Source organism: Herpailurus yagouaroundi, unplaced genomic scaffold (genome assembly GCF_014898765.1).
Source record: "Herpailurus yagouaroundi ecotype Mexico unplaced genomic scaffold, PumYag 29, whole genome shotgun sequence".
Classification (NCBI taxonomy): domain Eukaryota; kingdom Metazoa; phylum Chordata; class Mammalia; order Carnivora; family Felidae; genus Herpailurus; species Herpailurus yagouaroundi.
The window spans coordinates 27090384-27117516 of NW_024412377.1; the positions used below are offsets into that span (position 1 = coordinate 27090384).

The 27133-nt window shown below is 42.7% G+C and overlaps 1 protein-coding gene and 1 long non-coding RNA gene across 5 annotated transcripts; one reads left to right on the forward strand and one right to left on the reverse strand.

The window, feature by feature from the left end:
- Positions 1 to 24398, reverse strand: C1QTNF3 (C1q and TNF related 3). Of its 3 annotated transcripts, none has more exons than XM_040494996.1 (6): positions 24106 to 24398; positions 17814 to 17925; positions 15661 to 15815; positions 10544 to 10673; positions 5180 to 5279; positions 1 to 1921 (listed from the first exon to the last, which is right to left on the reverse strand). In XM_040494996.1, the coding sequence occupies exons 1-6, from the start codon at positions 24367 to 24369 to the stop codon at positions 1762 to 1764; spliced, it is 921 nt and encodes a 306-aa protein (XP_040350930.1). In that variant the 5' UTR covers positions 24370 to 24398; the 3' UTR covers positions 1 to 1761. The 3 variants fall into 3 exon arrangements, with proteins under 3 accessions (XP_040350930.1, XP_040350921.1, XP_040350938.1); XM_040494987.1 differs by having other exon boundaries at positions 24067 to 24398; XM_040495004.1 differs by having other exon boundaries at positions 24286 to 24395.
- LOC121043353 (uncharacterized) lies at positions 19624 to 26539 on the forward strand. 2 transcript variants are annotated; one of them, XR_005796812.1, is made up of 4 exons: positions 19624 to 20109; positions 21143 to 21193; positions 24308 to 24478; positions 24923 to 26539. It is a non-coding gene; the product is annotated as an uncharacterized LOC121043353 (long non-coding RNA). The 2 variants fall into 2 exon arrangements; XR_005796805.1 differs by lacking the exon at positions 24923 to 26539 and having other exon boundaries at positions 19790 to 20109; positions 24308 to 24681.
- The last annotated feature ends 594 nt before the right edge of the window (positions 26540 to 27133 follow it).

The window sequence follows — 27133 nt, forward strand, 5'->3', positions numbered from 1 at the left end:
TTTACAATCAAATGGCTATTCAACTTTATTAAGGACCTTATAAAACAGTACATTTAACAAAAGTATGTTTGTTTCCACACAATGCTTTTACATTTTTCTTGCCTTAGTTGTATCTAAAGCTAAGCCAATATCTTCTTCTAAGGCAGTTTGTTAATGGTATGTGTTCTTTAGAAATGAAATCTCTTTGGGCAACATGCAAAATTCAAATATCTATTGGCAATACACTTTTACAAAATATTTATGATGTTTAGAAATAGTAAACCTCAACACCCACAGCTCCAGGGATGGCAGGGAACATACACACAAAATCACGAAGACATTATCAACCAGTCAAGCACATTTTGGCTAATATCCAGTCACTTTAAAATAGCATTGCTTGTATTGGTCAGGAAAAGAGTTTTAAAATTTTTATAGATCAAAAGAAAGGGTCAAAGAACGGAGCAAGGAGCCCACTAAGTTAGTTAATAGGGCAGCCCTACTTAATTCTCTCTGCTTCCAGCTGTAGGGGGTAATCAATACAATTAAACCCACAGTTTAAAAGCTTTTGTGGAAATTCAAATTGTTACAGAAAATTAGTCAAGGGCTAATTGCTTCCAAGGGAATTCATTAAGTGGTATTTGTCAGAAAGGCATCTCTCTAGTGCCTTTTAAATGTGATTTGACCTCAGGGTAAACACATATTCCAATGATACTTTCTTTGCTTAAAAGAAACCAGTTTGGGGTACTATCTTCTGAACTTATCCCTTTTGGTGAGGGATAGGCAAAAGTCAAGGAGCACAGCTGCTTTATAAATGTTGCTTAAATATGGTAATCAAAGAAGTCATATCATTTTTTATTTTTGAAAAGGTTAAGAGATTTTATTTTATGTCTTCTAAATGGAATGCCCTTGTATTTTGCATCCATTAGTTTGACTGTATATAACTGAGTTTACATTTCCTTGAAATGACATGTCAGTGTGTGTAAAGTTTATTGGGGCAATTTCTAAACTGAGGGAGAACTTCACATATATCTGTATATGTGGATCTAAGCTCACCTCAACTGGTTCTGCAGGCCAGAACCAACAAAGATCTATTTTAATCTAAGAAACTCAATGGAAAAAAAAGTCAATATAATAAGTCAGACCTGATAAACTCAATTTTGGATCATGAGAAAATTTTATATCCAAAAATACAAGCCATTACAAATCCAGATTTAATTACAGCAGTATCCTTATAAAAAAGGAGGAGTCCATTATTTATGGGCGTTATGAATACTTTTCCTATCTAAAAGCTATCTAGAGTTACTAAAAATATCTATACTTCATTCATAAAAATTGACCCACTGGATCAAAGTGTTACTTCCCAGTCTAGGCTTTACAAATGTTTCTGGTAACTTGGTCCTGGCAAGTGCCCTTGCTCCTGCTGGCTCCATCATAATCACTGCACCCTATTCCTTGAAACGTTATAAAGAATGATGAGCCTCAAACCTCAGGAATTCCCGAAAGTTGCTATTAAATTAAAAACGGAGTAGCCAAATTCTTTGCAAATGAATTCTTTGATGAGGAAAATTATTTCCAACCTGTATCAAGAAGGGAATTTTTTTTAGGTGCCTAGGGAAGAGTAAAGGTGCTGAGTATATTAGTCAAGGTCACTTGGGAAGACAATTTTGTGGATTCTTCTTCTGAGCTCCTGAGTAGAACCCTCAACTCTAATGTCCTTCAGCTCATACCAATACCAGCTTAGCCATAAGTCTTCCCAAAAGTAGAGCTGGTCTATTCATGTATTTATTTGGTTTCAAAGAGCAGGAAGCCTGCAAAGGTAGAGAAGCGCTGATGGTCCCCATGAAGAGCGCCATTGCCCATTCTCAGCCAAACCTCATCCCCTTTGGCCAGCTTCAGTACTGCATGGTTGCTGGATGTGTCCGATTTCCCCTTTGTTTCATAGCTGTAAGGAAAAAAAAAGGCACCAGCCACTTAGTCTTTGCAGTAGATAGCCACCTGTTTACCAAAATATGTCCTCCCCTTCTCCCCCAGACTCTCATGCATTTGCCGTCCTGTGACTAAGTTCTCTAAATGGCATGTGAACAGAAATGACATGTACCACTAAAAGGATTGGCCGATACAATTCTCACAAACACCTCTCCTTGCCTCTTCCTCATTATGACTGGGTGGAATGCTAATGACAATGACCAGAATGACCTTGGAAGCAAAGTATTGTAGCCTGAGTTCTTGAAGACTAGGTAGAGGCAAACTCTTTCTCATTTGCCCTGACCTGGAACAACCACTCTGGACTGTTCAATGAGAAGAAAAGGGATTTCTATTATGTTTAAGCCATTGGGTTAATGTTGCAGCAGCTTAGTCTACCCTAACTTATTGGTACTGAAGGAGCATTCTGTTATAAACTAAATTAAACTAAAATATAAACTAAAATATGCTGTGTTTGCTCATGGTCAGGCAGAGAGCACTGAGGAAACAAATATTGTGGGCTTGAAAACTGTAGATCCATGTTGTGCTGTGGCAAAACATTTAGGAAAACATCTGATAACATGGAAGACAGACCTTATGTCTATCAAGCCTATACACTAAGAAAGGAAGTGACTGGAAAAGCCAAAATTCTCTTTGCTGCTTTTAGTGAGATGTTTCTACAAAAGATGAGAACTGACATGTTTGAAGCACAGGAAGCAGAAAGGGTGAGTCTAGAAAGTTGAGGCCTAACAGGGTTGGAAAAGCCAAGTGCTTTTATACCAGAAAGAGCAGAGGTAAAATTGATGTTTCCTATTAAGATCTCTCATTTAATCTGATAGACACAGCCTGTGACATAACCTAATGGATTAAAAATATTGCCTTTCTACCCAAATCTATTGTTTTAGAAGGCCTTGTGGTAGCCACCACTAGTCAAGACAGAAAGGCATGAAGATAAGGAGTCAAGGAAATAACAGACGGAAAAACTATCTGTCAAGAAAAGAATGTTGGGTATTGTTTACCAACACATGTAACTGACTGGCAGCAAATAGCACAAAAGGCTGCTAAGTGTCTGAGGAAATGATATTACTCAAACCTGGCTTACAAAGGGCTTGGGGTGTTTGACTAAATACTCTTAGCCCTCAAATTTGCACCGGCAGGAATTGGGCTGTGAAAGACCCCAGGGAAAATCTATTCATCTTTTAGATGTAGCCATGGAGACAAATAAATAAGGAAGATCCTCCCAGAGGACAGAATCAGGGACCGAAGAGAAATCAGCCAAGGGACGTCTGAGTAGCTCGGTTGTTTAAGTGTCAAACTCTTGATCTTGGCTTATGTCAGGATCTCAGGGTGAGAGATCAAGCCCTGCATGGGGTTCCTTGCTAGTGTGGAGCCTGCTTGGGATTCTCTCTCTCCCACCCTCTCTGCCATTCTCCCATGAGCACAAGCTCTCAAGCCCATGCACCTGCACTCTCTGTCTCTCTGAAAATAAATAAACATTAAAAAAAAAAAAAAACAAACAATAGCCAAGAGACTTATGTGATGAAAAGAATTGTTCATTCCTAAGACTCAGGGCTTGGAGTCGGTTGCATGAACTACAGTTTAGGCTGTCTTCCTTGGGGATGGAGGTGGGAAGATATATATTCTAAATGTAGGAAGAATTCTATTGAATTCTCTCCCAGAGGGGCAGAGAAGCCTAGCTGTTCACCAGACTCCATTTCCCTGCTTCCACAGGAGGAGTTCTATGTTTCCTTGCCATCCTTGCATTGGTTGGGGGGAGTTAGGGATGGGGAAGTATGTGTCTCTGTTCTCTGAATAGAATATATGATGCGTAAAAATTTTCACAAGCCTGTTGCTCTTTTCTCCTTCTGACTGTGGCAATGACCATGACCAACGAGAATTTGAAAGTCAGTTTTACAGGCGAACTGCTCTCACCACTCTGTGCCCCTGAAAACCCAGATGGAGCACCTCCCTCCCAACAGCCACGAAATCCCTCCTGTACCTTGTCTGCCTTGTCCTTTCCCATCCTAGATCTGGTCAAGCCACACAGAGCTCTGCATTGTGTGAGCTAGCATATTCTGGGTCTCTATTTTGCAGTAATTTCACCTACTCGTCTTTCTCTCTTTCGGTTTTTCAAAGACATCTTTGCACCAGAGGCCAGGCTCCTGAAGAAATGGCATTCCTCCCAAGTTTTCAAAAATGACAGAGTTTAGATAGTAACCACAGTGTTTTTGATAGATAACTCACCACCCACTTAGTTATGGGAAAGATGTTGGTTCTCTGCCTCTTTCCCCCACACTAAGCTTATATCAGAACAAGTTGTAATATTTCTTTTTAAAAGTAATTTTTTTAGGGACGCCCGGGTGGCTCAGTTGGTCAAGCAACTGACTTTGGCTCAGGTCACGATCTCCCGGTTCGTGGGTTTGAGCCCCGTATTGGTCTCTGTGCTGACAGCTCAGAGCCTGGAGCCTGCTTCAGATTCTGTGCCTCCCACTCTCTCTGCTCCTCCCCTATTGGCACTCTGTCTCTCAAAAATGAATAAATGTTAAAAATAGTACTTTTTTTAGGGATGCCTGGGTGATTCAGTCAGTTAGGTATTGGACTCTTGATTTCAGCTCAGGTCATGATTTCACAGTTCCTGAAATTGAGCCACACAACAGGCTCCGCACTGACAGTGTGGAGCCTGTTGGAGATTCTTTCCCTCCCTCTTTCTCTTGACCCCTACCCACCTGTGTGCACACACAATCTCTTTCTCAAAATAAATAAATAAACTTTTTGAAAAAAAAGTAATTTCTTTACCAGGAACTCTAGGATAAATATCAAAGTGGTAGCACAGCCAAAAGAGAGGGGCCTACTCTGCCAGCTAAGGAAGATGGTGGAGAAGACCATCAATAGGGCTAAACTCTGGCAAAAGGGGTGGGAGGATGGGAAAACAGAGGAAAGGGCTGAGAAAGAAGAAAAGAAATTATGAGTTAAGAAAAGAATACAAATGATTAGTTATGGGGAGTATTGTTAGTAATTAGCTCAAGGCCGCTTATCAACCTGCTTATCCTCAGGTTTATAAGATTTATTTCTTCCCAAATAGTAATTATAATTGGGCCATATATTGGTATATAGGAACTCTCAGTAGTCACAAGGCTCAGGTCAGGCTCTGTTGATTCCTATACACTCCCTGGCACTTGCCAGCCTTTGAGCAAGCAGTGGTGGCATGGATGAGACTGTGATAGAGACGACCACCCACCTGTACATGCTGAAGACTGTATTGCCATTGTGCATGAGGTACACATATACTTCTTCAACATCCTCGTGCTTCATCATGCTGAAGGTGAAGAAATACACACCTGAAAAAGGCAGGTATTTATCCACATTTATATTAATGTCTTGTACATTGAGGACCGAGACATATGCCACATGACTTCACATTTTTTGTTTATATTCTATATGGCATGTAGGTTCTTCTTGGCCTTTATTTGTATGAGTGTTCCTTTGTCTGTTCTCATCTTCACGGTACTTTAAACTTTTTGAGACCTTCCCAGTGTGTGCACTGTGTGTCCTTAATAAGACTACAAAGTCTTTAAAAGATGGAGTAATTTGGGCTGTATCTCACTCCCTCCTCTTCCCAATAGCGTGCTTACAGTGAAGTATATGCTATTCCTAGGTATAGATCAACTATCATTAGCACCTGCCACAGGACTCATATAGACAAGGCATATAGCCCTGCATGGATGAACACATGACCTCTGTAGCTTAACAAAATGAGCCAAGTGTAGCATTACAATGGATGAGTAGACTCATCACAGAGATGTTAGCCAAAGATAAGTATTATAGCACAGATAATACTAATAGTTGTGAAGAAATAGTTTTTGTAAATTATCGTGTTATTCATTACTCAGCAGCATGACCTTGCTACTAAAAATATGGATCCTTCTCATTTGTAAAGGACGAACATATTTGAAGAGATGTGAGTTTTCTTGTAAGATTCTAGGCCACCTAACAGAAAGGAACTTAATATGGCCTGATGCACCCTACATGCCAGTGTAGAAAATACCTTCACTGAAAGATTTAAGAGAATCCAAAAGCAGAGAGATGAGCAAAAAGGAAAATCTTCCTAACTCCAAATGATGTGGGATTTGAGAGTGCGTTTGGAAAGATGATGAATACACATCATCAGGCTCTTATGGATTTCCATGCTACATTTTTAAACTGATGACCTCGTCTTGGCCCATGTGAGCTGCTATAACAAAGTGTCACGGACTAAGGAGCTTACAACAACAGCAATTTATTTCTCACAGTTCTAGAGGCTGCAAGTCAGGGACCAGGGTGCCAGCATGGTCAGGTGAGGGTCTTCTTCCAGGCTACAGACTCCTGATTGTATCCTCACATGGCAGAAGGGGTTAGGGGACTCTGTGGGGCCTCTTTCATAAGGGCACTCATCCCATTCATGACAATTCTACCATTGTGAGGTAATCACCTCCCAAAGACCCTACCTCCTAACACCAATAAGTTGTGCAATAGGTTTTCAATGCCCAAGTTGAATGCCAACCTTCCATGCCCAAGGTTTTCAATGCGAATGAATTTTGGAGGGGCACAATCAGACCACAGCAGCAAGCCTTGTAAGGGAAAACCCCAGAAACATCTTTTTAAAAAAAAAAAAAATAGTACTACACAGTTGTATGTTCCTTATCAAAGGTGCAATTAAGTAAGATAGAAGCTGTAAGGACACCATGTTGAACCACCTGCTTTTGACTCAAGTTGAACCAAGTGAAAAAGTGTGATTATGCTTCATTTAGCACCAGGCTCACATATTCAATATACTCAAAATAAAGGAACTGGTGTAAAACTCAGTCCTATCCATTCACATGCCTAGAGATTGGTTCACAGATGAAAAGGAAAGTCAGATTAGAATTAGAGGACTCAAACAAAGTAGTTTATATGTGTTTAGGTTTTTATATTGTACAAAACTTCTTATTAGATACACACACATGCACACCTGTGACAATTTCTAATGCCTCAAGAAGATAAAGCTGAAACCAAAATGACAGGAAACAATATTAGTTTTCCTGAAAAAATAATGACTACTATACAAAATAGATTGCAGAAGCATTTTAGAAAGAGCAGACTAAGAAATTAGATGGGGAATAAATGAAACGCCTAGAGGTGGAAATATAAAAGTGAATACATATTATATCCACATATGGCTTCCTTCTGCAGGGGAAGATACTGAAGATGTGAGGCAATACACTTACAGTACAGTTTTTAGGTCTTTGCATTACTGTAATTGCAAAAATCAGCCTTCTCTGTCTCGTCCCTCCCAAAGCTGAAAAGTATAAAATGGTCATTTTGTAATCTATTGGATGAGTTTTAAAGTGAAAGACCAATGATGGTTGTTACCATTAGAATTATGCCCAGCCCCAGAGAGTTCTGAAAAAACTACTAAATCTTTGAGCTTCAATTATAAAGCCCTTGAGAGCAGTGGAACCTTTGAGCATATCTAGGTGATTATGGGAATTACAGCACAGAAGAGTGTTTAACAAAATAGTTATAGGAAATTTATAAACCTTCAGAGCAGAAAATCATATAAGAAGGTTTAAAACTGATTGAAGTGTGATGAAAGATTGCTTCTATCGTTTTTATGTCTGTTTCTGAGTTTAACTGGGTAGAAAAAGAAAGGCATTAAAACACTTGCATCAAATTTAACACTGCCATTGCATTTATCAGAATTTTCTTCTTTTCCTTTCCGGATACCATATAGAGAAATAAGGAGAACTGAAAACAAACACCAGAAAGAATCCATCTTCCGTAAAACTAGGAGGCTGAAAAAAAATCCATAAACTTAGATACTTGTAAGTCTGTCGAATGCAACAGACAACAGGCAGAGTCACATGGAGGCAACATGGGGGCTTGGCAGGGAGTTCTGAGGCGGGCCAAGCAGCAGCAGACCTCAGTTCCAGAAAAAGTACCTTCCCTGATGGAGAAGGGTCACTCTGAAGTACAAGTGCTGAAAAGAAGCTCTTATGAGCAGGGCCGAGATGAAGCCGGAGTTGTTTGGTGGGGGGTAGGGGTGGGGTTGCTAGATAAAGTACAAAACGTGCGGGAAGTGGTCCTGAAGTGGCAGATTTCAGAATCCACCAGCAAAAATAAGGCTCCTAAAGGCAAGAGGACTAGAAGTGCAAGGCTGGTTTCAGAAGTCTTCGAAGACCCAGGGCTGTCAGGGGAGGAAGAGGAAATGCAGCCACACAGAGAAAACACACAGAAGTTCCATCCTGAAAAGAACAGAGTGAATCCCTTGGTGCCAGGAGAGGGGACCATTGAGTTACCAAGCCTGGAAGTATGCTGGGGTCCCTCCCCCTTCTTGAGAAACTACTGCATGTACTGGTCTAGGAAAATCCAACTCATCCAACCACCAGCTAATTTTAGAAAGTAGAGGGGCGCCTGGGTGGCGCAGTCGGTTAAGCGTCCGACTTCAGCCAGGTCACGATCTCGCGGTCCGTGAGTTCGAGCCCCGCGTCAGGCTCTGGGCTGATGGCCTAGAGCCTGGAGCCTGTTTCCGATTCTGTGTCTCCCTCTCTCTCTGCCCCTCCCCCGTTCATGCTCTGTCTCTCTCTGTCCCAAAAATAAATAAACGTTGAAAAAAAAATTAAAAAAAAAAAAAAAAAAGAAAGTAGAAAAGAAGAGCAAAAGCTACCAAGAGTGGAAGAATACTCACCAAGAAGAATGTTGTCATGTAGTGGATGGGAAATGTAACTAAATACCCCAACATGAGTTTAAAATATGTTAATGAAGCAAATCCCTCTATGAAAGAATATGAACAGAATGTAAGAACTCATGGCAGAAATATCCAGACAAGAGAAGGAACTACAAAATGGGACTAAGGGTTAATGTAAAACAGAAAATGTAAAGAAAGTATCACAGAAACAGGACAGAAGAAATTGGAAGAAGCAAAAAGGAAAATCCATCCTCAGATTATGTAATTAAGGACATGCAGACTAGTGATAGAGGAGTGTCTGGGTGGCCCAGTTAGTTAAGTTTTAGACTCTTGGTTTTGGCTCAGGTCACAGTCTCACAGTTAATGAGTTTGAGCACCAAACTGGACTCTGTGCTGACAGTGCAGAGTCTGCTTGGGATTCCCATTCTCTCTCTCTCTCTCTCAAAACTAAATAAACAAACATTAAAAAAAAAAAAAAGAACAGTGACAGAAAAGCAAACAACATGAAATGGAACTACAGAGCAGCAAGAGGTTAGAGAAAATAAAAGATACAGAAGACAGACTAAGAAAAGTTAAAAATGAAACCAACAGACTATAATTAGAGTCCTTAGGAAGTTAACCAGTGGTAGGTCTACTAAGATGCAGGGGGACGGGGTTGGGAGGCTGCTGGTGAGTGGTCAACCCCAAAGGGGAGGAGTATTTTATCATAGACATTGTTTAGAATTGCTGGACTATGATGACAATAAAAATGGAGTTACCTTTTAATTGGTCTTATTATGCTTTAAAAATATCCCATAGGCACTATGCCCACATATTGCCTGATTCCTAACACAAGTCAGACTGTTCCTGATGCTACCCCACTTGAGTGCAATGATAAGAAAAAATAGTATTTATATCTATATTTAAAAATATAATTCAAAGGAACTTTTCAGGGCAAAAAGAAGGCTTACATCCATGTATTGAAAGGACAGCAGGAAAAGCCCAGAATGATCAGCTTGTGGTGCCCAAAAGTAAGGAAGTTATAGGGGCTGAATGTTGGCTTCCGAATAGGCCCTTGTCCTAAAATCCCCAGGAGCTGTGAATGGTACCTTATATGGCAACATGGACTTTGCAGGTGTGATTAAATTCAGGATCCTGAGATGGGGAGACTATCCAATTACCCAGGTGGGCCCAAGGTAATCACGCTGTCCTTGAGAGCCCAGGAGGTCAGCATCTGAGAGGAGGGGATGTTGACAGTAGAAGGGAGAGGGGAGCCATGTGGCTCACAGAGAGGGCACGCTGACAGCCTCTCAGGCTTGGAAGAGGCCAGCTAGCAAAGGAAGAAGCATTGCCTCCATCTTCACATCAGCCCAGTCAGACCGATTCTGGACTTCGGGCCTCCAGAGTTAACAAGTGAATAATTTTGTGTCATTTTAAGCCACTCAGCTTATGGTAATTCATTAGAGCAGCAATAGGAAACAAATACAGAAGTGCTCAAGAAATTTTAAAAATTTAAGTAAAAATTATTTAAAGGATCAGGCCCTCTTCAGGACAGTGGCATGGGAGGATACTGTTATGGCACATTAAACTGTGAGAATTATGATCTTAGGACTTTTAAATGCCCTCTTAGGGATTATTTGCTTCAGTTCAAATAAGAGTTAAAAAACCTTAGTAACCATGGTTATCGTTTTTTTTGTAAAGCAGCCTCGTCTTTTTGAATTCTAATTCATTTACTGTGAAATCCAACAGAAATCCATATATGGGCGGATTGTTTTCACCAGAATCAAAGAATTCTCAACTCTCTAAGTGTCTTCCTTTCTTTGTTTCCTCTCCCTTCACCCTTTTCTCTCCCTCCACCTTCCCTTCCATCCAGATTGCTAGATTGATTAACTCGGTCATTCATTTATTTTTACATCTCACCTGATACTGGGGCCCCGAATCTACCAGTCATGACATCAAAGAAGTTTCCAATGTTGGTCTCAACGCTGCTGAAGATAATCCCGCTGTTCTGATTGCTGAAGTGAGTTGCCAGAGAAGCCATGAATGCAATCTAAGGAAAGAGTTGGGCAGTTAATAGGAAGTTTACCTTAAAGGAATGAGGTTTTTACAAACATAAGTTTATCTCAACATTCTTTGTACTAGCTAGGTTGGAAATAAACAGAGAAAGAATTAAATAGATCACAGTAGTTTCTAACATTTTTATGCTATGCAGCCATTAAGATGATATTATATATCAACAGTTCTCACCATGTGTTTCAAGGAGTATTGAACTTCTAAAGGCTTTTTGAAATATTAAAATCCTAATACCGGGAAAATTTGGATGAAATCTACTTATAGTTATTAAATGCACATGAGCATGTTAAAGGATCTGAGAAGGCCTGCTTCCAGATAACCTTTTAATTTTGCTCACCTATGTTATTTTTTTCCCCAAAATACCTGTGATATTATGATTTATAATAAATACACATTTTTTTTCTTTGTCCTGGCTTCTGGCATAGAGTTCCTGAAACCATCCGAATATTTTAAGTGTTAAGAGAAATCAGGTGGTTTTTGTGATGTTAATGAGGTGACTTTGGCAAAGCCCCTAGGCAACCTAAAGATGGGGGCTGTTTGCCAGTGAAACCCCCCACGATTAGAAACTTTGGACCCCACCTCTCATCCAGGAAGGGCAGAGGGGCTGGAGGTTGAGTTCAATCACTAGGGGCCTGAGATTTAATCAAACATGCCAGTGCAATGAAGACTCCATAAAACTTAAAAGGAAGGGGTTCAGAGAGCTTCCACATTGGCGAACACGTGAAGGGGCAGGAGAGTGGCCCTCGGTCTCTGAGAGGACATGGAAACTCCCCAAACCTGGCCTGAAGCATCTCTTTCATCTGGCTGTTCCTGAATTATAAAAAGCAGTGACTGAGTAAGTAGAATGTTTCTCTGAGTTCATGCTAGCAAATGAACTGATCCTGAGGAAGGGGTTGTTGGAACCTCTCCTCCATGGCCAGACTGTCAGAAGCAGAGATGACAACCTGAATTTGCGAGTAGCATCTGAAGTGGGGGCTGGGGGCGGGGGCGGGGGCGGGGGCGGTGAGTCTTGCTGGGCTGAGCTTTTAACTTTGGACTCTGGTGCTGTCTCCAAGCAGGTAGTGTCAGAACTGAGTTGCACTGTAGGACACCCCGTTGATGTAGGACAAATATTTGGTGATGTAAGAAAACCCCCCACCCTGGAATTGCACCATTACTGGCCAGTCACATTTGAAAATCAATGCCAGTCGTGCCTGGGTGGCTCAGTTAAGCAACCAACTTTGGCTCAAGTCATGATGTCTTGTGGTTTGTGAGTTCAAACCCCACATCGGGCTCTCTGCTGTCGGTGCAGAGCCCACTTTGGATCCTCTGTCTGCCTCTCTCTCTCAAAAATAAATAGACATTAAAAACAACAACACCAACAACAACAACCAAAACCTATTGCCAATCCCCCATCCAAAGGAGTCATTTTAACTGAGTGTGAGTCAGATCAACACATTCTTTAACTTGCTGGGACCACCTGTCTTCATAAAATGGGAGTTTTAAGGGAGGGGGTGAGAGAAGAGAGAGAGTGAATAATCTGAAGTTCTGAAAGACTCAGGGGTCTGCTCTGAAAGCAGGCCTGGGAGAATGAACACGGAAAGGATCTGAACAGTCGGAAAAGACAGCATGAGGGCCCTGGACACAGAGGAAGGGGAAGGTAGGGGTGACACCAGAGGAGGGACTTGGAAATAAGAATGAAGGGGCCTGGAATTCACCCTTCTTTACATGCTGCCTGAGGCCAATCGACCCTCCTCTATAAGTCCTCCTTTAAAACATGTGAAGGTATTTCTCCCAATTAGTACATTGCAGTTATTTATTTATTTTTTTAATGATTATTTATTTTTGACACACACAGAGACAGAGGGTGAGTGGGGGAAGGGTAGAGAGAGAGAGGGAGACACAGAATCTGAAGCAGGCTCCAGGCTCTGAGCTGTCAACACAGAGCCCGACGCGGGGCTCAAATCCACAAGCTGTGAGATCATGGCCTGAGCCGAAGTTGGATGCTTAACCAACTGAGCCACCCAGGCACCATGATACATTGTAGTTTTAGGGTGAAATAGCTGATGGAGTAGTTTTATAATTGCCTAAGATATGCTCCATCAAACTGGCTACGTCAGGGCTCCCTGGCCATTGTGTAACCATCACGGGTTTGGAGTTAGAATTTCTATCTTTGGGAATGTTAATCATCCATCTTATTGGACACCCTTTACCTGGCCAAATGGCATGTGGCTTCTTTGTAAATTTCTGCCAGCACATTGATCCCAGGTTGCTAAAATCAATAAACAGCATTCATTTACAAGTGACAAAACCCCCAAAGCAGTTAGAGAAAAACAAAAGACCTCTCGGGTTACAACTTAAAAAACAGGAGGCCCAGAAAGTTGATGGAGTTTATCTGCGGTCAAACAACCACCAGATATGCCCAAATAAAAGGCAAAGTTTTCCCCCCAATTGATCTTTCAGATTAAAGTCTCTATATTCTGGTTCTTTAAAAGTCTCTCATGCTATGGTATGTTCTCTCAATGACACACAGGCCCCTACCTTTAATGGGTCCACTGCACAATTTTTCATCTTTTTCTTTTAAATGTTTATTTATGTTAGAGAGAGAGAGAGAGACAGAGTGCGAGCAGGAAAGGGACAGAGAGAGAGAGGGAGACACAGAATCCGAAGCAGACTCCAGGCTCTGAGCTATCAGCACAGAGCCCCACGTGGGTCTCGAACTCACAAACCTCAAGATCATGACCTGAGCCAAAGTCAGAGCCTTAACTGACTGAGCCACCCGGGCACCCTGTGGATGGTGCACTAGCAATACACATTCAGTGGAAACCGTACTTCAGATTTTGATTTTAGATTTTTTCCCTGGGCTATGAACACGTGGCAGATCCTCTCTTGTGATGCTGGACAGGGGATCAACAACCGATGATACACTTACAGCCATTCTGTACCCACACACTGTTCTGTTTTTTTTTTTTACTTGTAGTAGAGTATCCAATATATTACATGAGATAGTCAACACTTTATTACAAAATAGGCTTTGTGTTACATGATTTTGCCCAACTATAGGCTAATGGAAGTGTTCTAAGCATGTTTAAGGTACGCTAAGCTAAGCTATGATTTTTGGTAGGTTAGGTATATTAAGTGCATTTTTTTTTTAATTTTTTTTTCAACGTTTATTTATTTTTGGGACAGAGAGAGACAGAGCATGAACGGGGGAGGGGCAGAGAGAGAGGGAGACACAGAATCAGAAACAGGCTCCAGGCTCCGAGCCATCAGCCCAGAGCCTGATGCGGGGCTCGAACTCACAGACCGCGAGATCGTGACCTGGCTGAAGTCGGACGCTTAACCGACTGCGCCACCCAGGCGCCCCTAAGTGCATTTTTTAAAAGCAGAGTCCAACATGGGACTTGAATTCACAACCCTGAGATCAAGACCTGAGATCAAGACCTGAGCTGAGATCAAGAGTCAGACCCTTAACTGACTGAGTCACCCAGGCACCGATTAAATGCACTTTTGACTTACATGTTTCAACTTAAAATGGGTTTATCTGACATAACTGTTAGAAATAAGCCCGTTGACTCAATCAAAGGAGGGATGTGGAGACTCAGAGCACAGTGAAGCGAAGCTTTATTCAATGTTCTTGCAAGAGCAGGTGTCTGATAGATAGGCAGGCACACTTGGGGCAGTTACAGCAGGCAATTTATCTCCTAGCATGCAAGTCCCTTCCCTGGTTCCTCATTGGCTGAGCACTACAGAGGTTACACCCTCCCCTGGATGTCACCTATGCCCATGTAGGGCAAGGAGTAGTCTGATTGGAACAACCTATATTCCCTGAGGTGATGCAGGAACTTTCAGTCCCTCCTCCCTTTATTCTTTAGCGCTTATGGCAAAGCCCAAGAAAATAAACCCGTGAAAAGGAGAGGGGAAGTGAAGTGTCTAAGGGTTTGGAACTCCATTGTTGGGGGTGGGGGAGGGTCGTACATATTTCCAATAGGTTGTAAATCTGCTGTTAATTAGACAGCATAGTTTTTATTTGGTATTTCTGAAAATGAATCATCTCCCTTACTTCTCGTAGTAACCCCATCATAAGTTGAGGAAGACCTGTATTTTATTTTAACCACAGTCATATTTCATATCAGCCAAAAACAACTTTAGTAAAAACTGTTTTCAATGTTGATAGGAATCCCTTGGAAAAATTGATTTAAAAAATATCAGCCAGAAAATAAATAAATGCCCAAGATTTAGTCATTTTCTTGGTGACATAATCTTACATTTGCAAATTTTAGATGTTATTGGCAACTAGAATTTTGAACATCACTTAAAAGAGAAATAAACAGACAAATGAGCACTTAAGCTTAGGATAAAATATCCAATTATAGCCTCATAAATAGATTCAAACACTTTAAACTGAAATGAATATCATCAAGTCTAATCTAATCTAGGGTGGATCACTTAAAAATAAAATGTCTCTACTGATAAAGAAGATTGAAAAATTTAAATAAAAACTGTGCCACAAGGTCTTGAGTTGATAGAAAATACTTACATATTAGTATCCATATATGTGATTTGAATTGATAAATGTAACAAAATTAATAAATAAGATATTGTAAGTAGACATTTGACCATTCTATTTATACATCTAAACATTTGTATATTTGAGTTGCCAAAAAACCTTTTTTATTTAACACATCTTCTGATTTGGAAAATGGGAGATTAGTTGATACTCAGGGCTGCCCATGGATTTGGTCCATGAAGGTTGTTGAATTTCAACCTTAAATGCCTTCCTAAGAATGATTTCAAAATGCTCTTTGAACAACACAGGCTGCCTGAGGGGGGCAGGGGCGGGGAGGGATAGGAGGCGTTGAGTAAAGCCAGAGGCATACTGGCCATTGGCCATTGGTTGAGGGCTTGTCTTAAGAAGTACTCAGGCCTTCTGAGTACTCAGGGCAGTTTGAAAGTCACACAGAGATGTGCGCAAGGAGATTTACCTGTAGTTCCGGAGGAATCCCTGGGTAGCCCTTCTCTCCTTTGGGACCATGCTGCCCCCGTTCCCCTCGTGGCCCCAGGTCACCTTTGTCTCCTTTCTCACCTTTGGCCCCTTCATGGCCAGTGGCTCCATTATTGCCATTGTTCCCATGGTTTCCTGAAATTACAAGCAGACATCATCACAAGAGAAAGCCTCCATCACTCACACCCACCTTCTATTTTTATACAAATGCAGACCTTTTCTTCATAAAGGTTCACTCTCAGTTGTAAAAGAAGACCATTTGAAAGCAATCCTGAATGCAGCCAAGGGGTCATCATCAAATCGTATTTCTTCCACATGGGACACTGAAGACAGCCTTCTTAGGTATCAAGTCTCCAAAGCCTGTTTTTCTCATAAAGCAGGAATTGGATGAAGAATTTATGAGGACTGATTATCAAAGTATCATTTATAATAGCAAAGATCAGAAACCACTTAAGTGTCCACCAATACTGGAAGAGCTAAATAAAAAAAAATACATCCAATAAATAAGGCTATATAGTCACAGAAAAAGAATGCTAAAGAAAAATATTTAATAATATTTAATGATATTCAGACACTTTAAGATTAAAAGGTTATGAACCAATAGAGATAGAATGATGTTAGGTATAAATAATATTTATCTATTACATAAAAATATTTCACGTTTTTTTTTCCTGAATGGATGGAACATGACTGGCTTTTGTATCATGCCATGTATCTTTTTTTGTCTCTTTGCATTTTTCTACAAAGGACACATACCACTTTTACAACTGAGGGAATGTAAAATCATTGCTAAAAATTTTAACAATAATTTTGAAAGCAAGACTTGGATAATGATTTCAACTCTTTGCCACTAAGAGACAATTCCTACTAGTCTTCCTTTATTTTATACTTGTTAAATTTTACACACTTTTGCTGATTATTTTCCATGCTACCTTTGGTCAGTTATTATGCCAGGCTTGCAATCCTTCCAGATAAACAAACTTTGGCCATGTTTACAAGTCAAGGACTAACAAAGCCATTCTGATTGGGAAATATTTGGCCAAGGCCAGACTGTTCTGTAAGCTCGGAAGAGTTTAGCCCTCAGAATACTTTAGAGGAGTCTGAATATTCTCTATCCACAATTACTGTACCTGCTGGCTGCTACCATTGACATCCCATGACATAGATTCCAAGACAGTAATCATAGTTTAAAGTCTAACAGAACGTTTTCTCATTTTAGATTTGGTTTCATAAGAGAAGCCACTCAAAAGTACATAAAAAAATTAAACCTCATTTGATAAATGTTAATATCAATGAGGGTAAGTTAGAGGAGAGCAAGCGGACTTCTGTCAAACACTGAGAAAAAGTCCTAGCCCAGGAAGGGGTAGGGGAAGAGGAAAATAATCCTCAGATGGATCTGGGAGCCTAAAGAATCTAGGCTACCCTTTCCTTGGCTGACCCCAGATACTAGCCAGTTCTCAGAAGCTCTGTGCCTGGGGCACACTCAGTAGAGTAGGATGGCTGAATGGAGCCCAACAGCATTTCCCATGCCACTATGTGGTACCAGAGCCCAAAATGTTCCCATGAGCCCAAGAGAGGCATGAAAGTCAACAAAGAACTGAACATGGACAGACTCTGAGGCTCAGGGAAGAAAAACTTAGATGGACATAGAATCAGATAGAAGGATGCGTGGCTCAGCGAATGGTACTGTGGAGATGGCTCTAACCAGACCTACAGGCACGCATCTCCTCCGCACCTTCACTTCGGAAGTTCCCTGAAAGTTAGCGCATGGTTGCATGAAGCACGTTGTGGCAGAAACACTGAAACAAGAGTATGTCCAAATAAGATCGCATAGTTCTGTACTCCATGCTGGTGAAGAACCCCCGCTCCCGATGAATCTGGTGCCCCAGAGCTCTTCACACCTTTGGGATTCTGCAAGCAGGATAAAAAATAAATTCTATGGATTTGATAGTATATTGTTCCACCTAATTGGCTTAATAAATCCAGGGCTCTCCCAAACTCTCTTTTGGATTTCCATGCACGCTGTTCAGACCACACGCAAGTGAACCCAAATTATTTAGATTCACCTTGACTCCTATTTTGGCACAGTGCACAATTAGACTGGCAACAGTGCCCCGTCTTTCTCATCCTTACCTGGAATGCCAGGGGGGCCGGGCGGTCCAGGGGGGCCTTGGTAGCCTCGGAAACTGTACTCTCCGTGGCAACATTTGCTGCAGTCTGGGGGCAGTCCTCCGGTTTGTGGAGACTTTAAAAAGATACAGAGAAAAGTTTCAGAGAATGGCACTTGGGAGTAATTAGGATTTGTGAATTTCCTCTGGTCTCAGCCCTTGGGTAAGTTAAACTCCAAACACCGTACAACAACATCAGAAAAGATGGTGTGGCATGGGAACTCGAATGGCAGGGTAGCTAAAGGGAGCTGATGACTCAAAGGACAAGGAAGCCAGTGGGTCAAAAGAAAGGCATGCTTTCTGGAAGAAGTGTGGTGTTGGCAGGGGGTGGGGCAGGATTTCTGGGAAGACTGTCCTGAGGCTACCAGTGACAGCAAAAGAGGAGACCCCCTTCAGAGTGGATGTGAAGGCACCCCTCTCTTTCCCCGCTGCCAGCACCCTCGCATGTAGCTTGTTTGAGTAGATGACTCTCAAATGATAAGAATTATATTCTCAACTTCAAAGATGGTTATTAAGACTTTCTATATTCATGATACTGGGGTAAGGGTTCTTAGAAATTTTGAATTATAATGCTACCTTTTCAGCCACCGCACACTTAAATTGCCTTAGGAAATTAAGGAAACAAAGCGTTCATTAGTCCAGTAAATTTGTATTCATTATGTACATCTTGAAACAACTTTAACTCCCTCTGAATAGGTGTTCAACTAAGGGGCACCTGGGTGGCTCAGTTGGTTAAGCATCTGACTTAGGTTCAGGTCTGATCTCATGTTTGCTGAGTTCAAGCCCAGCATCAGCTTGCTGCTATCAGCATTTGGATCCTCTGTTCCCTTTTCTCTACCCTCCCCTGCTAGTGCTCTCTCTCTCTCTCTCAAAAAAAAAAAAAGATAATAAGTATTTAACCTCATGTTCTGTTTCATATTTCACTTCAAATTTTTAAATGATTTTCACATCGTTCAAGCCAATATTCAATGAGTACTTAATGGGCACCCAATGTATTCAAATACGACACTGAGTGGACTTGCTTATTTATTTAAAGAAAAATCTCTAGGGGCGCCTAGAGTCGGTTAAGTGTCCGACTTCGGCTCAGGTCATGATCTCCCTGTTTGTGGGCTCGAGCCCCGTGTCAGGCTCTGTGCTGACAGCTGGGAGCCTGGAGCCTGCTGCTGATTCTGTGTCTCCCTCTCTCTCTGCCCCTCCCCTGCCCACGCTGTCTCTCTCTGTCTCTCAAAAATAAATAAATGTAAAAAAGAAAAATTTAAAGAAAAATCTCTAAACTCTATGCTTAAGGTAAAGGAGCTATAGCTCTAGCGGGAGAGTTAGATTTGCTTATAAGATTTAGTGTGTCATTAAATTGGTAACTTGTTTTTTAATTATATCATGCAGAATAGTCGTGGAAACTTTCCTAGACATGAGTCTAGGTCTTTTGAAATGAGTCAATGGTCTTTTGAAAACAGCACATTGTTTCTAAAGGATTCATTAGAAAAGGAAGAGAGGGGGGCGCCTGGGTGGCGCAGTCGGTTAAGCCTCCGACTTCAGCCAGGTCAAGATCTCAGGTCGGTGAGTTCGAGCCCCGCGTCGGGCTCTGGGCTGATGGCTCAGAGCCTGGAGTCTGTTTCCGATTCTGTGCCTCCCTCTCTCTCTGCCCCTCCCCCGTTCATGCTCTGTCTCTCTCTGTCCCAAAAATAAATAAACGTTGAAAAAAAAAATTTAAAAAAATAAAATTAAAAAAAAAAAAAGAAAAGGAAGAGAGGGAGAAAAAGAGGGGGGTGGGGGAAAGGAAGGTTTTAAAATTCACGTTTTCTCTATCACTAGAAATCCAAGCAGAAAAGTGAGTCAAGGCTTTGCATTGCTGCACATTTGACTTTGCTTTTTTTCTTTTCTTTCTTTTTCTTTTTTTTTTTTTTAAATCAAAAATGGTCTTGGACTCTTTCCTCACTCCCTCATTCCTTTTTCCTAAAGCCTTCCACCAAGTCATTCAGGGAAAATGCAAAACAGCCAGCCCACGCATTCTCTTGCATCAGCTCAGAGCTCCAGTCTCAAGTGATCAGGGACCACAATTTGAAGCTAACCCCTGTCTCGTCTTCTGCCCCCCAGACTCCACACTGGCCAGATATGGGAGTCTGTAAAAACCTTTTGTAAAACTGGTGAAGGAAACAAAAATCAGCTAAAGGAAGTGGTCGGAGCCGGGCAAGTTCAGACGCTTGGAAATCCAGACACCACAGCACCGCCCCACCTTCCAATCCAAGGATGCAATGTGAGAAGTAAGTATTCCATAATTTCCTGGTATGATTTTGCTAATGTGAAATACAGCTTTTTAAGTTCCAAGAAATCTAAGGCTCTGCCAATAATGGGCTTTGGGGAAGAAGAAGGGAGGGGAAAGGAGGGAAAATCCTGACATGGACCCATTAAAGAACAGAATTGAGTCACTGAGATGTTAGGAATGTTAGGAAGATGGCTCTACTGGAACCAGAACTCCCATCTCAGTTCTGTGTGGCTTTAGTGATGTCACTGCCCGCCCTCCCACCCCCCTCCCGCCAGGCATCGTTTTTCTTGTCTACTAAATTAGGGCACTGGGTAACATGGTCATGAAGTTTCTTTCCAGCTCTAAGAGCAAGCAAAGATACTAAGGTCTTTTCCAAACCCTCCAATAATGGCTTAGAAAGATTTTATTCTTTTTTTTAATTAATTTTTGTAAATGTTTATTTATTTTTGAGAGAGAGAGAGACACACACACAGTGTGAGTGGGAAAGGGAAGGGGCAGAGAGAGAGAGAGAGACACACAGAATCCGAAGCAGGCTCCAGGCTCTGAGCTGTTTTTGGCACAGAGCCCAACACGGGGCTTGAACCCATGAACTGTGAAATCATGACCTGAACTGAAGTCGGATGCTAAACCGACTGAGCCACCCAGGTGCTCCAGAAAGATTTTATTCTTAAAGATGAGTGTCTGGGTGTGAGAAGTTAGCTCCAGGAGTTAGGACTGCTCAGTATCAGAGCTCACTAGGACTGGGGTGTGTGCCCAAGCTACTTGGGAGTGCCTTGAGAGCAGAGAGCTGCCACCCCAACAGGGAGGGTCTTCCGGTTTCTACTAGCTGGGCATCTCCTGAGAGTCCTTCACAACATGTTCCTCTGGCCTGGTCTTTCAAAATTCAATCCAATGGAATAGTGCTTGTGAGCCTTTGAGGGACTCTTCGACCAAGCTGGATGGGATGTGTTCACTCAGAGGTTATCACCTAGGTAAGGGAGAATTACATACTGGGGAGTCACTACATATCTCCCTCTTACCATCTCTCCTAGGCAGGTCCAACTGGAAAGCCAAAGACACAAAACTGAGCACCATGGGAGGAGGTAGGTGTCTCTAAGACAAGTTCTGTACGTTTTATAGATGAAGGTGATGGGGCAGCTACTCAGATTTGAGCTCTGCTCTTAGTGAGTGACTTCTCAGAAAGAAAGCCCACAGCTCCTTCTTTACTGGAAGAAAGAGGGAAGAGAAAGGAAGAGGGAGGTGGAAAGAAGGGGAGAAAGCATCCATGAGAAGGAGGGGAGATTGATAAAGGTGACTGACTAAGAACTGCAGAGAAGAAACTGCCAGGAAAAGAAAGACCAAGTCTACTCTCCCCTGATCTCTGCACACTCTACCCACCACAAAGCCCATGGCCAGAGTCCTCTTTCTAGAACACACACCAGATCACCTCACTGCCCTGCTGTGAACAAACACAACTTTCGATGGCAAACTAAGGTCTGAGCTCCTTAACCGGCCAACAGAATCTTCCGGGCTGGCACTAAGATCATCCCGCTTTCCGCCCACAGCTCAGGAGCTCCAGCCACACTCATTCCTCCCAGGCTTTGCTGTCTCACATATTTTTAAATTGTATTTCTTGTATGGGTAACCATCCTTTTTGTCTCACCTTTGAGATCCAACTCAGCGGCCACCACCACTCGGACACTTTCTCCCCAAATGCCTTATTTGCAGAGATTTTGTTTATCATATGGTATTCAATTATCTGTTCATTTATCCCTCAGAGAGCCCTGCAGAACTGTCTGGACATAGGCTTGGACATATTTATTCCCATCGTAAAGCTTGGCGCATAGTAGGGGCCCAGGAAGTCATTGGTGGGAGAATGAATGAAGAAAAAGAAAAAAGAAAAGAGGTAGGGGACATAGGGAAGAAGGGGAACACAGTAAAACCTGAAATGCAGTGTGAGTCTCCATACCCATTGGCAGGCACGTCATTATCGAGGATCTCCAGAATATCAGTGAGTCTAAATCTCTTCAGTATCTCCTATTAGGTTGTCTGTCTGTCTGTCTGTCGGTTGGTTTTGAAGATACGTCTGGAGCCCAGGAGGGTTCAAAAGCCCCTCTGACTTAAAAAAAAAAAAGCCAGGAAGTGACTTTTTATCCTCTTACATCTGACTCCAGCATGCTGGCTGCCTCCCACCAGAAGGTAGGGCAAAGTAGAAATGTAATTTGGATTCCAGTGGCCTTCTGGGTGTTGGTTGCCAAGAAATAACAACAAACGATAGCCTACATCTGCCTTCTGCTGCGTCTGGGGGCTCACACAGCGAAGGCCAGGAAGGGCCCAGCAAAGATCCCATCCACTGAAATGGAAAGGCCAGGTCAAGGCTTGGACAAAAATGAAAATATCTTCACCACAAAGGAAATACAAAGTAGCATTAGTCACCCCCTGGCCAAAAGATTGTCAGATGGGGCAGGGCCTGGGTGGCTCAATAAGTAGAGTGTGTGACTCTTGATCTTGGGGTTGTGAGTTCGAGCCCCACATTGGATGCAGGTTACTTAAAAAAAAGAAAAAGGATCGTCAAATGAAAGGATAATCTCTAAAAGTGGCCTTTGAAAATAAGATTGTATTTGGAAGTTATTTCTTTTGTGACTCCTTACAGAAACAATTTTTTTCTTGACACAGCCTCATGGAACAGTCTGGGATTCTGCATTGTGCTGTTGAGTTAGAAGTCCCAAGTTAGGGGCACCTGGGTGGCTCAGTGGAGCGTCCGACTTGGGCTTGGGTCTTGATCTCACAGTTTGTGAGTTCGAGCCCCATATTGAGCTCTGTGTAGACAGTTTGGAGCCTGGAGCCTGCTTCGGATTCTGTGTCTCCCTCTCTCTCTGCCCCTCCCCTGCTCACACACTCTCTCTGTCAAAAATAATAAATAAACGTTAAAAAAAAAAATTCACCCCTATTTAAAAAAAAAAAAAAAGAAGAAGAAGAAGAAGAAGTCCCAAGTTAGCCCCAGATCTATAGCTGATCATGTGTGGAATTTCAGGCTGAAATTCATATCTCCAGCCTCAACCCAGACTTTTCAGTCTGTGATAGGACGGGTTTAGATTTCAACTGCATGAACCTTTTCAGGGACTATTTAATGCAAAGACACAGTCAATTGTTGTTGTAAGACCTCTTTGTTCAAAGTTCCTATCATTTGAAGTAACTCTTATTGTCCCCCTCATCTGATTTCAACATACTAGATGTGGAGAAGGTAAGTCAATATCCATTTTGTCCAGTTCTTAATGTTTTAATTAAATGGAGTTTCACCAATTGACAATTCACTACACTGAAACCTTACCTCACTCCTGTACTACCCCCAAAAGAGTTAAAGATGTTTCCTTGGATGCCGAGTTTACACCCAGGGAAATAAATCAAGTTCTTTGTGATTATCAGGCATTAAATCACACAAAGAAGTTTGGCTTTTTTGGACACATGTAGTCTTTTTTGTTCTAACTCTTTGGTTCACAGGCTGAACAGAGAGGCTTAGCAACCCAGACTGCCATAAATCAAATAAACAGGCCTGGCATGAAATGTCACAGTCAACTAACACATCAAAGTGGAAAACTCAAAGGGCAGCCTCTCCCTGCTGGGAAGGATTAAGAAAATCCAACTCTCTTGGGATCTGCAAAAGATCCGTCTATCTGCATAGGTCAGCACTACTTTGCACACTAAGAGAGCAGGAAAGAAACTAAGTCACAGCACAGCAGGGAGCCCGCCGCTCCGTTCTCCTTTGTCCTGGGGGACACTCTGTCTCCTCACGTCCTCTGCTGATTTTCTAACAGAGACCACAGTCCCCCTGGTCCCCCAGAGCAACCCAGAAAGACACCCACAAGCAGTCTAGCAAACTTCTAGAAAGCACTGATCCTAAGAATCATAGCTGAAACAAGAACAGCCAAACTCATTAAGCTTTCACAGTAACCCCTTAGAAGAGAATTCCGAGTACCTGGCCCCAGAATGGGGTGATCTGGGCTAGGTCATCTACCTCAGGGTGCGGTAGCTCATCCGGTCTCAGGGATTTTAGGTCTGCAGAAGTGTTATTATCCACAGTCCCAGTATTAGGATGGCTCCGCTCTCTCACTTTCTCCCTCCGGGAGCCGCTACGGCCAGTCTGCTGGTGGCTTTGCACTATTCTCGCCACCACTTTCTTAGCTCTTCCGCTCACCTCCATGTATTCATCTTGACAGAGGCAAAACGGGAGGAAAAGCAAAGCCAGCAGGTGCCAACAGACGAGCTGCCTCCCGCGCATGATTGTCAACAGAGCCCCAGAGCCTCCCGGAGAAGACGGGCGAGGCTCCTCAGGCAGATGCCAGGGCTGGAGATGAGAGCTGCAGGCGGCTGGGCGCTTTTATACTTCGGTGTGTAATAAATAAGGCTGCAGGCATGCCAGAGGGGAAGCAGCCCTCCTCCCCAGGCAGGACAGCCCCCATTCATCCTTTCCCACCCCACAGGCCGGCGGATTTGTGTGCACAGCTCCCTGTTGGTGGGGTTCATAAATGCCACACCTTGGCACATTTTTGTTAACGTGTGAAGAAAACACACACGACCAGCTGGAAACAGAGAACGTGTGTCCAGAGCTTTGCTTTTGTGATTAGACGTGCGTCTTCGCGGTCAGAGATGCCTTTTGGAAAAACCTGTCCTCAGGCTTGCCAGGAAATGCGGGCTTAACTGGATCAATTCTGTCAGAAATGGCAGGGGGCATGGGGCTGGTTCAGGGCAATCAAGAGGGCTCTGGCACTCTCCTCGTACAGTGACTGCTTCCCCACTGTGCTCCACTTAAAGGAACTCATTTCTCCTTTCAGACACCAGCAGCAGAAGGCAGTTGGGTGACTCCAGAACACTGAGCTGGCTTCAGGTTCAGAGCGTCTGGATTTAGCAAAAGCATTTCCCAGTCCCAGGTTATATTTCCTTTTCCCTTGTGTTTCCAAAAGCCGAGGTTAAATTAAAGTCAGTTATTGCCAGATAAAGATACAACATCCTGTTTTGTATTAAAAGAAGACTGTTTGGCTCAGGCTACTCATCTTTCTGACATATTCTTGATTAAAAGCGAAGAAATGGAAAGTGCCAAAGCAAACATTACCTCAAATAGATCGGAATGGAGAGAATTATCATTTTATTTGCTACACTTTTATTAATGTGGCCAAAGAGCAAATGGATAGTCCTGACTTTTATGATCATAAATTAAGGGAATTTATGTAGCTTTGTCATTAAAATTGCTTCTATTTACATATCATTTCATTTAGTATTACTGATTCCCTCACAGAACAAAAAGTCACTCCCCTTCCCTCAGGAGAATTGCAGAGACCCTGGGACTTAAAGGGACCATGAGAGGCAAGTGTCCGATGCTAAGGGGACAAGTGTGGCACTGTAAGAAAGCCAAGCCTTGGACAAGCCAGGCCTGATGATGAAGTGATATCGAGCAGCTGGAGAGAGAAGAGAGGCAGGAGAGCCACCCACAGCTGCCTTCCTTACTCAGCAAAGGGACCTGAAAAACAAAAGCCACTGAGGCTGGTTGTATCACTTCTTTGGGACAGCTGTCCCTAGAGCCCACATCTATACTTTGGAGGAATCTGGTCCTGGGAACAGTGTGGGAAGTGAGAGAATTTTTCTGTAGAATAGAAGCTCTCCAGTTCACGAGTGTGGGGGCCTTGTGAGTCATGCTTATTCAAAGCGAGCAGTTCCCACCTAGTGGAGTATGAGAGGCTTTGCCATCCCCATCCCGTAGGTCTACCAGTCCAAAATCTCCTCACTGGAGAATTCTTTGAGATCTGTGATGAGCACGCCTAGGTAAGTCTCCCTAGGGAGGATAGCACATCAATCCTGTTATCTGGCATTAACTCTGACAGAGGATGTCTTTACCAGACCCGGAGCTGCAGACCGGGGAAGTTAACACCTGGGTCTTGTGGTCAGGCAGGCGGATGGAATGTCACTGTGAGGAAAAGGTCCAGGGGAGTGTCTCAGTGGGGATGCTCCCTCATCAGAGAGGCCTGGAAATGATTTTACAGGAAGACCATGAAGCAAGAAATGGCTCTGCGATCCAGGTCACCTAACTCCCAAGTTTTCTGAGAGCTGTCCTTGGCAGCTCCCACCACCTGGACCACCTAGCGAAGTCGCTACAAGCCAACATCTTCTGACTTTCAACTGCATTGAGGCTTTCCGTTGGTGTTTTCAATGCTTTCAACTATTCTAGTGGTTCTCACTCCCAGCTGCCTGTTAAACCAGGAAGCTTCTAAAGATATCAGTGCCTGGATCCCATCCCAGACCAATGGAGTCAGACTCTGTAGTGGGGCCAGGGCACCAATAGTTTTGAAAAAGTTCCCCGAGATAATTCTACTATGCAGCCAGGGTTAGGGAATCACTGATGCATCCTCTCCTTGACTCAACAGGAATAAATAACAACATCTATAATTTGTTGAGCATTTACCGTGTGCCAGCCAAATACTTGTTTGCTTTAGGTCACTGACTTTTCTTAGCAAACCTATTATTACCATCTTTTAGATGAGGAAACGGGGGTGGGGGGGTGCTCAGAGAGGTAAAGTGACTTGCCTGACGTTACACAATTGGAAAGAGGTCATTAGGAGATGTATCCATCTATCCTCCGGCTTTCCTACAGCAAAGCAGAAGACCAGTGACAGGCTGGCTGCAGAGAGAAGGCCAGGTTCATCACAACCAGAAGGCTCACACACAAGAATCAGGTCAGAGGGCTATGAGTGGAATTATATATCACCCAAAGAGATGTTGGAGTCCTAACCTCCATACTCCTGAGATGACTTTATTTGCAAACAGTCTTTGTCTATGATCAAGTTAAGATGAGGTCACTGGGTTGGGCCCTAACCAGATCTGACTGTCTTCTTATAGAGGAAAAATTTGGACACAGAGATAGACACGCACACAGGAAGAGTGTCGTGTGAAGATGAAGGTAGGGATGGGGGTGATGCATTTACAAGTCAGGGAAAACCAAAAATCACCAGCAAACCACCAGAAGCTGGGAGAAAGACATGAAGCAGATTGCC